This window comes from Lytechinus variegatus, chromosome 4, assembly GCF_018143015.1.
Source record: "Lytechinus variegatus isolate NC3 chromosome 4, Lvar_3.0, whole genome shotgun sequence".
Lineage (NCBI taxonomy): Eukaryota > Metazoa > Echinodermata > Echinoidea > Temnopleuroida > Toxopneustidae > Lytechinus > Lytechinus variegatus.
This window is the reverse complement of record NC_054743.1, coordinates 61,751,928-61,764,983: the sequence shown is the minus strand read 5'-3', so window position 1 is coordinate 61,764,983 and position 13,056 is coordinate 61,751,928. Positions and strand designations below refer to the sequence as shown.

Sequence of the window (13,056 nt, the reverse complement as noted above, 5' to 3'; positions counted from 1 at the left end):
ACATATATAGCCATTTCTGGAGAAATCACCTATTATCATTTTTCAGTCCCAGATTGAAAGTCTGCACGAATTTGATTTTTTTTCTTCCTTGATTTTTCATCCATACAAACAATGTAAAATACAACAGTGTTACCGAAAGCTTTAATTTTCATCCAGGAATATACCAAATGGTTTTCAATGTTTCCAAAAACATGTAGTGAGTATTTTCTATTTTTGTAATAGCAGGTGTGAAAGCAAAATAAACAACTGAAATGGAGGGTTGAAGGGGGTAGGGGGGTGACAATGACATTAAGAGTAAATGCAACATAATTATCTGACAGGTTCTCGCACACATGGGACATGTACAAGCCAAAAATAAATTCTCTCAAAGCATTATATACAGTACAAAACATGAGGTAAAAGTATTATTAAACATATATATTGGATGCAAAAGCAAAAATGAAATTCAACTGAGTAGACTATTTATAGTCTAACAAACACAAATAACCAAATAACTGCTACATACACAGTTACATACTACAGTTCGTTCTAATACTGGCTAAGACTGAAGGCATCTAGGCCTTATAAGAGTAAGACTACCTTTGAAAAATAAAATAAATGCATGGAAAATCTAAAACATATACAATACTTTGTTATAATTTTTTTTTGCACATTTCTGTAACATTCATAATATCTACTTGAGTTGTGAATCTGACTATGTAAAAGGGTCAAGTTCTTATTCCAACCCTTATAATTTATATCAAATTAAATTTGAACGCCTCTCCATGTATAGGCCTTTTGATTTATCTTTTAATAGTAAAGTATCTTTGGGCTGGTACATAAAATACTTTACTCATCTGAATAATGATCTTCTCAAATTTCAAAATACATAAACTTGTATCTAATTTAATCATTCTGTATCAGGTTCCTAAAGTATCATGTAGGTTCCCCCAAATCGTCAGCGATTTAGATCACAAAATTGAAAAAAAAAATCCACTAAAAGGGAAACAACTCTAATATGCATATGATATGTATGAACCAAAAATTCAATACATACCATTTCAAATGCAAATACATGTACATGAAATAAATATGAAAAATATGTGAACGACCTATACAAACGTTTCAATCAAAATTTTAAATATACTTTATCGATTGATAAAACATGGATCCTTCACTCATCACTGCTATGCTACACGTAGCAATATCAGCTCTCAAAGCATATATTTGACAATTTTCCCCCAGCTGAGAGTTTTGACCAATTTACATGTACATCAACACCTGGGATGTGCAACAAATAGATACCATCATTGTAGACCAAAAGCTTCAGTCTCTGTATTTTGGTTGTTCCGCTGAACTGCGTTGGCTCACTCACCAATACATATGAATGGGGATTGTAGTAAAAATGTCAGAAATTGTTGAATAAATCCCCAGAAACGACGGTTATTCCTGTCTACCATCATTGTAACTTTTTGTTGTTTAATACAGATGTACAGTTATACTAAACCACAGTATATACCGATTGAAGTATATGTTACAGGCCCCTGGGTGGAGAGACTACCAAATGCATATAAATGACTTGTCAGCTGACACAATGGCAGTGGTTGAAATGGAACCATATTCCTTTGTTTCATTCTAAAATAATCCCTTACAAAACTTTGAAAGAATGACAAATTCAAACGTTATGGTTAAAATAGAAAATAAAATATTATACAATAATATGGAATGGGAGGTTTTCCTTCTCTAACTCCTCGTCAATAAAATGAAGGAAGGATTCAACTTGAATTGACAAGATACCAATGTACATGTGATAATCATATATTAAAAATAAAAAGCTGAATTAATCACTTTTCATATCCTAAATGCTAAATCTACACACATGTATTTTTAATTGAAACAAGAATTAACATAATTTGGCTTGTCCAGATAACTTGTAAACTACATCATACAAAACAAAATTATAGTGCTAAACAGCTGCTGTATAATGATAAAGATGATAGCACTTTCAAACTCCTTTCCAAGAAATAAAATCAAATGCACATTTTTCCCCCTTTACTTGTTTTTCTTGCACAAGAGTTGGGAAAATACCCCACATTCCAATGTTGGTCCACTTCATATTCACAAACATTCTCCATTTTTCCCCAAATTGTCTAACAGTTTTCTATGAGTTTGACAAATAATCTATGAAAATATAATGCAAGGCTTCTCCCCAATGATGGAAATTAAGATCAATGACTGTTTCAAAAGTGTTCATTAAATTATCAAAACAAAAATTTTGCCATCTCCTCATTTATTAAGATGAGTTCAAATTCCACACAAAAGCCACTTTTTCGACTTTTACCAACACTCAAGCTTCATGTTTTTAATGTAAACTTCATATTTCTCATAATTTCTGAAGAGTACATCAAAAGTTATGGACATTTCCAGTGAAATATTGACATAGTATTCTTGAGTACTAAATCAACCATAAGAAAATATTAAGTTGGTATACATGTATGTGTTACTGGAACAGATTATCCATCTCAGATCTTTCCAAAATAAAAACATTCATATTTCAAGCAGATGTTAAGAAATTTCATGAAAGCTTGTCAAGCAGAGCAACAACAAATGTTTCAAAACTGAATGGCATGCATTTGTGAAGTTCATTCACTAACTTTAATAATGGAAGACCCCTTTAATAGGTTTGCCAGGAAAGAAACAAAGAATCAAAGCCTCTGCCTTTATTTTTAATCAATGAATTCTCTTCACATTGAATGACTAGATGTAAGTTGTTGAAAGCGTTATCAATGATATGTTCAATGTGTCAGTCTGCAAAACAGAAGAGAGGTCAACTGCTCAAGTCTGACTCACTAAAATGGAAATAATTTAAGAAATTAATGACAATTGTCAGTCTGAACAACAAATAAGCATTTTCTTTTCTGTCTTCCACATTGAAAGTGACCAGGGCCCATCTTACAAAGAGTTACGATTGATACGATCAACCATAACTATGGAAAGCCAGCAACATCAACACCTAAAATGCATGTTTGCTCAAAACAGTGTTTAGATATGCTGTTAATTCATACATTCATTGATTCCTTGAAAAATTCAGTGTGCTTCTCTTTGTTTACATAACAAAGAACACTGTACAAATTGTAGACAAAAATTATGACATCAATGGATCTCCATACAGTTGAGGTAGATCGGTTCGATCATACCATAACTATTTGTAAGATGGGGCCCTGGAGTAATTTCTCTTTAAATAATTCAATCAGGATATGCATTTTAATAACAATTTCTACACTCGTAACATTATTGATCTGGAGCTTCAATATTCATAGATGAACCTTTACGTACTTGTACTCCCAAAATGAATAACTGCAACTTAAAAAAAAACCTAATTGTTTATTGTTGTTAAAGTTCAGTATTTTTCCTTTCAGGGGCCTACTGCAGAAAGAGTTGCGTTTAAACGCACGTCAAAATATCAAGCGCAAGTCCCCATTGCGGGTGCTTCATCGACTGAAAATCAAGTTGCGCAAGATTTTTTGAGTTGCGTTTGATTGCAACTCTTTCTGCAACTGGTCCCAGGAGACCTATTACCAGTATGCTGAGAGTAATTTTATATATACCTAGAGTACATGATCAAACACAGAAATTGCTAACTTTGCCAACTGAGTGCCAGCCAATTTTGATAATTAGGCATATCCTAAATCTTGGCAATTCAGCAGAGAGCATGAAAATCAATACCATCAGTCATCTTGTTATCAACTGATCATTGATGATAAAGCACACTATCAAATACAATGTAAACATGTATGTATGTGATCAACAATTTACAAACAAATTGATTATACTTGCTTAAATACAAAAAACATCAATATTGATAAATGCTTTACACATATGTATGAACTGCTTTGTATAAGAACAAAATCTATGCTTTAAACAAAGCATCTTGATAAGTTCAATTACCATGCTTTCAAAAAATATAGATATCAAACAAGATACTAAGTTTTAAAAATGAGAAAATAAGAAAACATACTATGTATGAAAAGGTCAGAAAATATAACACCGTATCAGGCTCGAGAGAGTTCAAATCGGTCTAAGATTTTGCCATAATAATGCGATTCAAAATCCTTGCTTTCCGCTGGAGTATGCTTACATGTACACTGAATCAGCACTCTTCTAAGCGATCAAGTGGTTAACATACATTGATCGATTGTACAGAATTGGAGTGGACTTCGTAGCTGCTCAGCGGTTTCACAAAGTGGAAGTCGGGAACGCCGCAGTGGGGGCATTGTATACTCCTCGAGTACTCGCTGAAGAAGTGCGTGCCGCGGGTGGGGTCGATGACTGGCTTGCCGCACCGCTTGCATCCCGCCCTCCCCGGGCAGCAGGGGTAGGCTGCAAAGATGTCGTAGGAGTAGAGCGTCCCCAGCTGGTGATGACTACCATCCCAGCGCGACTTGCATATACGGCAGACGATCCGCTGAACACCCTCTAAGCACTGCATGCAGACAGCATTCAGGTACTGGGAGCTCTGGAGACCAACTTGTAGACCCTTGTTGTTACCATCGCCCTGTCGTTGCGGAGTAAGATAGAATGTGCCATCGATCAGAGGATAGCGATCAAAGACGGGAAGCTTCCTCGTACACACTGAACATGGAATGACGCGGGTGCCATGTATATTGAGAGTCGCGAATATGAAGGAGCGTATCTCCTCGGACTCCGGCTGACTGTCCTCTTCCATCTTGATGTGGTACGAGTTGAGCTTGTGTGCCGGCAACACCTGGTAGAAGGCAGACAGATCCAAGCGTGGTAAGAAACCTCGTGTACCAGTTCCGCCACTGCCACTGCTATTTGAACTGCTGCCAGGAGGAGGCATATTATCCGTCGTGGGATTCCAGTAGACGTTGCTGCTGAAGAAGTTGGTGTTGAGGGCAGCTTGCATGTTGCCAGACCTCTCTCCCTGCGGTCGGAAGTCGGGTGGTCCACCGTGATGAAATTGTGGTGATCTGTTGGAAGGTTGGGCCTGCCTGTTGCCACCCTGTTGGTGATGGGCCATATTCAGTGGTGGCCCATGGTAGTCGTGATGGGATTGTGGCCCCTGATACTGCTGCTGTGGCATCGGAGATACAAAATGATGGGGTTGATTCTGGATTTTCCCTCCACTGCTTCCACCATGTTGCCGCTTATTCCAATTATCATGGCTCTGTGACTGCGTGCTGTGGCTCACTGATGTTGGGGTTACAGCGGACGCCGATGTACTTGCAGTCGATGTTGCTGTTGTGGTTGGTGTTGCTGAGTGGCTAGAAGTTGCAGCTGTGGCAGCAGAAGTGGTACTGGTAGGTGGATTAGAAACCACTGCTATCTGTGGTGGAAAACGTTGGTTCTTGCTGCCTGGTTGATAAACACTTGGACTTTGTGGTGGAGTGTGGTTGCTTTCGGTTGATGCTGTTGAGGAAGCAGATGTATGTCGCAGTCTACCGTGTCCATTTCCGTGGCCATTTCCATTCCCATGTCCATTGCCATTTCCATTGCCATTTCCAGAACTTGAAGTGATCGAATTAGCTCGGCCAATGGTTGGTTTCTCATTGGACTTCTTGCGGCGTCGATGTCTACGTTGCTGGGCATTCTCAGCAGCAGCACCCTCGGGGAGCTTCGGCGGGATCCATTCCAGGTCCTTCCGTAGATGACCCTTGCCACACTTGCACGAGCATGCTTTCCACGCCAAGTCGTAGCCTTTCTTTGTCCACAAATTCTGGCGACGCTGCTTTTCCGACCAGCTTCTCGCCCGACCAGACGATCGCAGATATGTCAGAACTTCATCCTCCCATATATCAAAGCAAATCTTATGCATGTATTTCCCCCTGTGTACACTCTGGATTGTTGCAGACAACTTTTTGACAGTCATCCGGATCGTCCGTATGCACAGGTCCGCCTTCAGTGCAACTCAACGGAACACAACATGGCTCCTCGTGTTCATTGTTGTTTACTTCGCCATCACCATCGCCAGCATCTTGCTCATCCAGCTGTTCTTCTACTTGCTGGCGAAATTGGTCGGCTCTATGCTGTTTATCATCGCGAGAGAACGGCATGGCTGTCCGACAAAACATAGACGATTACATTTTACACAGAATGGTTGTAACGGGGTATTGATAAATCCCAAAATTCAGTCCAATTTATGATGTAAACAAATGCACATGAGGGTCGTCTCACGCTTTCGAGATGATTGTTTGGATTTTTGGGGTCCGCTGGAGGCGTGTCTCGGTGCCCAGATCGGCTTTTAGCATATTTGGTTCAAGGTCTGTCATTGGACCAAGCCTCGACAGTGTAAATTATCAGGCTCGGTGATTGGACCAAGATGATGTAATTGCAAATTTGCATAGAGCTGCAAGTAAACAACTCGGGCTTATCTTTTGCGCACGACATTGTGGTTTTGCATTGACGGGTTTACCGTAACTGTGCCAAGCAGCATTCAGGGATCAACTCGTTTGTTTTGATTCTCTAACGTTGTAAATCATACTGTACTCCTTCAAACCAGGGAACTGTGGTCATGATAAAATAGGACATTGTAAGTACGAATTATAAGCTATAGCAGCAGTGAATGCAATTGGTAATTTAATAGGGGTTTGGGGGCATTCGCTCGGGACCAATTAGCATACAACTGTTCACCGTAATTGCCGGGACAGTGCAATGCATTACGTAATATTAGATAATGATCGATTGACGGACGTGCAAACTCCTCTTCATCTTTATGATTTTGACATTCAATTCATTTTTAAATAACATTTTAAAAAATTTGGTAAAAAAGCGGGAGACATTGTCCCTTTTCTTGCGTTTACTTTCCTATTTTTTTCTTTTCCTAATGCTAGATCTATACATCTTCTCGTCCTTTGTTTCTTTCTTTCTTTCTTCCTTCTGTCTATCAATCTTTCTTTCCTTCCTACCTTCCTTCTGTCTATCAATCAATCTTTGTTTCTTTCTTTCCTAAATTCCTTCCTTCTGTCTAGCAATCTTTCTTTCTTTTGTTTGGGGGACCCACTCTAAATTCTATTTAGAATAGATCCAGGTGGACTGTAGTTAGGTATACCAATCGTATTACAGATTTAATTAAGATATCTTTTAATTAGTTAGGAATTTGAATTTAAATCCTCTTTCATTCCTTATTGCTTCTTTTCCTACTTCATCAATATTTACCCTTCTCCAGTTTATCCATCCATTCATCCACCCACCCACTGGCCATCCGTCCGTTCGCCCTTCCACCCATTCACCCAATCCATCCACCATCCATTCCTCCACTCACCCACTCATCCATCCATCCACTCACTCACCTACCCATTCATTCCTCCATCCATCAATCCACCTATCCATCCATCCATTCATCCATCCATCCATCCATACATCTCTCTCACACTTATCCATTGATCCCTTCTGTAGGTCATCCATCCAGGCTCTCAATTCATGTATCAGTCCATCTCTTCATCTGTCCATTCCCTACTTCATCCATTTGCCGAGTCCCTCCATTCATCTATCAGTCCATCCCTTCATAAATCCATCCATCCATTCATCCAATTTCTCAGTTCTATTTCAAAATTCATGTATCTATCCATCCGCCCCTCCAAACTTGATCCATTGATTCTTCCATCCCTTTACTTTTGTAGTTTTTATTCAATCTTTCAATCCATCTAGCCCATAAAGTTAATCCACCTACCTGCCTGCCTGCCCGCCCACACATCCATCCATCCATCCACCCACCCACCCATCTATCTACACCTATCTATCTATCTATGTTCAATCTATCTATCTATCTATCAATCTATCTATCTATCTATCTCTATATAGCTATCTATCTATCTATCAACCTATCTATTCATCCATCCATCTATCCATCCACCATCCTTTTCACTGTTTATTCATCCTTTGATCTCTTCCCTGATTCATCAATTTGTTCACTTTCTCCTATTCACCCACTTATCATTTGACTCCACACCCACATCCATCTTTCAGTTTATCTCTATCCATCTCTTTTTTCCCCTTTTCTTCACTATTTTTCCCTAACACCTTTTAATCTGTTCATTCATTAATTAAAATCCATAATCCTTGCAGCATTCTGTAATTCACCTACATTGGCAAAATTACAGGATGCTATCAGTATTGTGGATTAAAGTTTTCAACTCATTCAAGATATTCATTTCAGAATAATTGACACGCAAGATGAGCAAAAGTATTCACTGTCGCAATTTGAGCTTATGCGACCACTAGAACACAACTCCACACTAAATATGAAACATCAACATTACATACATGACAAAAATCACAAAATAAGTCTTTAACATGAATGTGAAATGATATAATGATGCATTTATTATTACAACCCATATTGCAATGTTTTCTCTGATACTTTACAGCAATGCTTATCATTATGAATTAAATATAGAAGTATATATTGACAATTAATATATTTTACAAGGAAAAATAATTCCCCTCATCCACAGATGAATCGGTATACTGTACAAGGTTTATTATTATTTTTCAGCATAAAATATGCAACACTAATAATATACAAACAAGGAAATCAATTAAAAAAGATATAATAAAAAAAATCAAAATTAATAACATACATATATGTAATGTACTGACAATGCTTAAGAAAGCAAAATATATCCGAGGAGAAATAATCGTGGTTTCATAGGTCAGAGTGAGACATAGTATATACATGTAGTTATGTATTTCAATGGTAATATCAATAAGCAACATCAAACAATGACTTTTTCCCCAGAGAATGGCCAGGGGGGGGGGGTAAGTCATATTTTTTTTTTTTTTGAGTGAAAATGAAATTTCCATTAAAAGAAAGGCAATAAGCTACAACCCATATTTCGCAAGTTTCATACATACAGCATACAAGTTGGTATTTGCTTGAGCAAAAAAATATGATCAAGACCAGTAGGAGGCGCGATGGCTCAGTCGGTAGAGCGTGGGATTCATATTCCACTGACCCGGGTTCGATTCCCACTCGGTGCGCTAGTACTCTTTAACCCTTTTTACACACGCTAAAATTTCCTTAACCCCGTACTATAGGTGTGGCTAAATTGCCATTTAGCCCCACCTATAGTACAGGGTTAAGCTTAGCCCACTTTCTTTTTACACAGCATTTTTGCAAAGTGGGCTAACCCCACCTTTAGTACGGGATTATTTGGCCCTGCAAAAAAGCAGGGTTATCCCAGCAATTGCGGTGCTAAGAGCGATAGTACGGGGTTAAGATCGCTAGTGTAAAACGAAAGTGGGCTAAGCTTAACCCCGTACTATAGGTGGGGCTAAATGGCAATTTGGCCCCACCTATAGTACAGGGTTAAGGAAATTGTAGCGTGTGTAAAAAGTGTACGAGTGAAGTACTTGTACTACGAATGATCGACAAAAACCACTAGTCCAGGGTTAGCGAGTTTCGTGTGTGAAAAGCAAGCATTCCTTATCCGGGGTTAGCAATAACAATTTTGCATGTGTGAAAAGGAAAAAAAATAGTACAGGGTTAAGGATAGTACGGGGTTAGCGAAAGTCCGGGATTAAGAAAATCCTGTGTAAAAAGGGTATTTGGTAAGGCATTAATCCTTAGTAACAGGTCCTTTGGAGAGGACATTGAGCCGTAGGTCCTCCCTCTGGTTGCTTGCCTACAAGTATTCACGCTTTCTTGGCAATCTGGTAAAAAATCACCACCAATTTCATCAATTAAAGCAGGAGATACCTCTGATTATACCTTTCTATGCAATCTATTATTAATTCCAAATTAGTAATTTGGAAAACAAAACTACAATCAAAATATACACATAGGAATATGACCACAAACTTTGTTCATACAATGATGTCACAGAATTTAGGCTTGTGCGAAACTCAACAAGGCCTAGTTTTGAGGATCAAATACTTTTAACACAAAATACTGAGCCGTAAAGCGATGATAATGCATGAAACTTATTCTACTTCTTTGTACCTATCCACTGATATATATATATATAACATATACAGGTATGTATTGTACATACTTGCTCTGGTTTTGATAAAGTTTTCAAAGAAAAAAAAGATGATAAACCACTGATAAAATTCCAGCTCTCCCTTGAATTAAAAAATGAAATAGACAGTCACAGAAATATTAATTTATTGACATTCCACAACCCAAACCAAACTCCAATAAATATAAACCATATGTTATACATCTACACATGTATGTTACTTTCATATTTCAATAAACCCAACCCAACAATACCCTTATGTGCTTACTACGGCAAAAATAATTAAACTGAACCTTGTGAAATGGCAATAACCATTCATCAAGGCCACATCTAAAATATAGTCAACAAATAGTCCAATATAAAAGCAAAGCAATCATTCCTTATTGGTGCATTATTAGTAAACAAATCAATTATTAATGCAATATTGGTTTTTCTCTATGCAAACGGATCATTCTCATCTATACTCACTCATATCATGAAGTTAAATACCATAAAATAACTTCCATTCATCAGTCAAGATCGACCTTGACTAAATGATGGCGTCGTGGTCTAGTGGTTATGACTCTCGTCTCTCAATCTGAGGGACGTGGGTTTGTTTCCAAGCCATGGTGTGTTTTCCTTCAGCAAGAAATTTATCCACAATGTGCTGCACTCAACCCAGGTGAGGAGAATGGGTATCTGGCAGGAATTTATTCCTTCAAACGCAGCGTGAGCAAAAGCTGCTCTGCTAAAGCAAGGGTAATAGTCATGCTGCATTGCTGTAGAGTGCTTAGAGACTTCTGATAAAGTAAATGTCAAGTGCTAAAATAAGCAATTATATGCCTAATTATTAAATTTCTAAACAAGATACCAGGTGAACAAATTCAGACAAGAATAGGGGGAGGAAAGACATGCATTTGATAATTTTGGTCCTTTGAAAAAAAATTGTCACTCATGTCTACATCAATACATTTGATGGCCCCAAAGGAACAAACAAATTTTTCCATATTTGTCTACAAAATATTCATAGATAAACCATACAAGTAGGTTTAAAGGGCAAGCAAACCAGTTACTAGCCTTAAAAGCCCCACCTCAATTCTTCAACCACTCATATCTGGCCAGGTTTATTACCCATAATGCAGCATTCTGCACAATGTAGTCTTGTGATTCAGGCCCATTTTAATGGCATCACATTGATTCACTGCTCAATACATCCACATTTTATGTTATCAAGAAGCAAAACATGTACCCTTTCTCTCAAAAACATTTCACTTTATCTATTATGATAAAATAAAATTATAGGCTAATTTATTTTCCTGTATTACTAATAGTTATCACAATAGCTATATTTCAAGACTAGTCATTTATAAGACACAGTTAATAAGAGAAAAAAAAGGGGTCATGCAGTTGACTCCCTCTTTAAGGCATGGTTTTAAAATGTAGCTTCTGTTTAGTACATTTCATGGTAAATCGCCAATTCGTCCACTGCCAACTCGTCCACTCACCATATGGTCTACCATCTTTTACTCCAATTCCATTCTGTCCAATTCCATTCCGTCCATCAACATTTCGTCTAATAACCATTAGGTCCAATAACCATTTCATTCAATCATCACACTGTCTAATCACCAGTTCATCTATGCCCATTTGGTCTCATAACCAGTTGGTCTAATATTCGTTTCATTTTCATTCATTTTGCCCAATTAAGACTTAGTCTAATTAGACCAAATTGGATATGGACTAAATGGCTACTGGACCAACTGGTTATTAGACGAAATGGCAATTAGACCATGTGGATATTGGACAAACTGGTGGCAGGCCGAATGAGAGTAGACAAGTTGGTAATTGGACGAATTGGCATTGGACCAAATGAAAATAAAGTTATTTCATGATCAGAGAGACCAATAATATAAGTACCATCGTTTCAATGACTTCTAAAAGTTCTATATTACAAAAAATTATAATGAAATATAATACCATCTTGAGGACATGTAAATACATAATAGGCCCCAAACAATACATGTGTATGCTGAAAAGAAGAGAAAGTTACATATAAATGGGATTAATTTCAATACCTTCACCTTCTTGTATCTACACTTGCACATCAGTGCCTGGGTGATGACTAACGTGTAAGATAAGGCACCAGCCATAAGCTGGTTTGCCCGACATATCTGCATGACACTGGCGAAAATCCCAGTGCACACCTATTATTCCGGGGCGAGATGATCTATTGTTCCATCCCCCCATCTGAATAGCATGACATCATGGATTTACGCCCGTGCTGCTTTAAGCTAATCATTCATAATATGATCCCAAAACTGTATATCTCTCAGGATCATATACATCTAATACAAAAAATAATAATATTATGCTTCTACATCTAGCATTCCATACATCGTGAGGATGGCTCTAAGTGCTTTAGGGATGACCCCAGTAATTGGATTCCGGCTTGCCCACACGCAATGAATGCACAATCTCCGCTCCCTGTGGAGCAAAGTCCATAAATTCTTCTACAATACATCAACAAAATATCAAATCATAATAGAATTCTGCATACCACTGCCCTATATATTCCACGGGGGTTTGAGTGGTCACAAATAAAAAGATCTGAAAAAAGCTGAAGAGTATTGAAAAAGTCTGAAATAGAAAGAGCTCCCATACTCTTTGTACAGAGGAAAGCCAACATAAGCTGAAATTCAGCTGAAAATCAAAACAAAAAAAATCTGAAATTTGATAAAAATCTGAACTCTCACACCCTGATATTACATACATTACCTTATTATAGCCTAGTTGGCTTTGGTTGGATAACATACTGTAGAAAAGCTCATCTGAATGGCAGGATCATTTGTAGATGTGGATCTAATGGTCTAGCAGTATTTTGGAGACTCCTTAGCAAATACAATTGAATATTTGTTTCAAGTTGGTTCAATAAACTTGAATCATGTCTACACGATCTGAAATTCCCAAATGAAACTTATGTGTTCCTCTCCCATTAAGTTGTGTTCAGGAGAATTTAAATTTCTTTTTCATTTCAATTATTGTTGATGTATAATTTCTTGAAGCGCCATGAGCACCGAAAGGTGGACCTGTGCACTATATAAGTAGCCACTATCAATTA

At 37.7% G+C, this 13,056-nt stretch overlaps 1 protein-coding gene across 1 annotated transcript; it reads right to left on the bottom strand.

Moving 5' to 3' along the window:
• Positions 1-656: 656 nt before the first annotated feature.
• Positions 657-6,219, bottom strand: LOC121414453 (headcase protein homolog). The gene is given in 2 exon segments (XM_041607633.1): positions 657-5,830; positions 5,832-6,219. Coding segments are annotated over 2 exon segments (1,914 nt in total). The 5' UTR covers positions 6,072-6,219; the 3' UTR covers positions 657-4,156.
• Between the last annotated feature and the right edge of the window lie 6,837 nt (positions 6,220-13,056).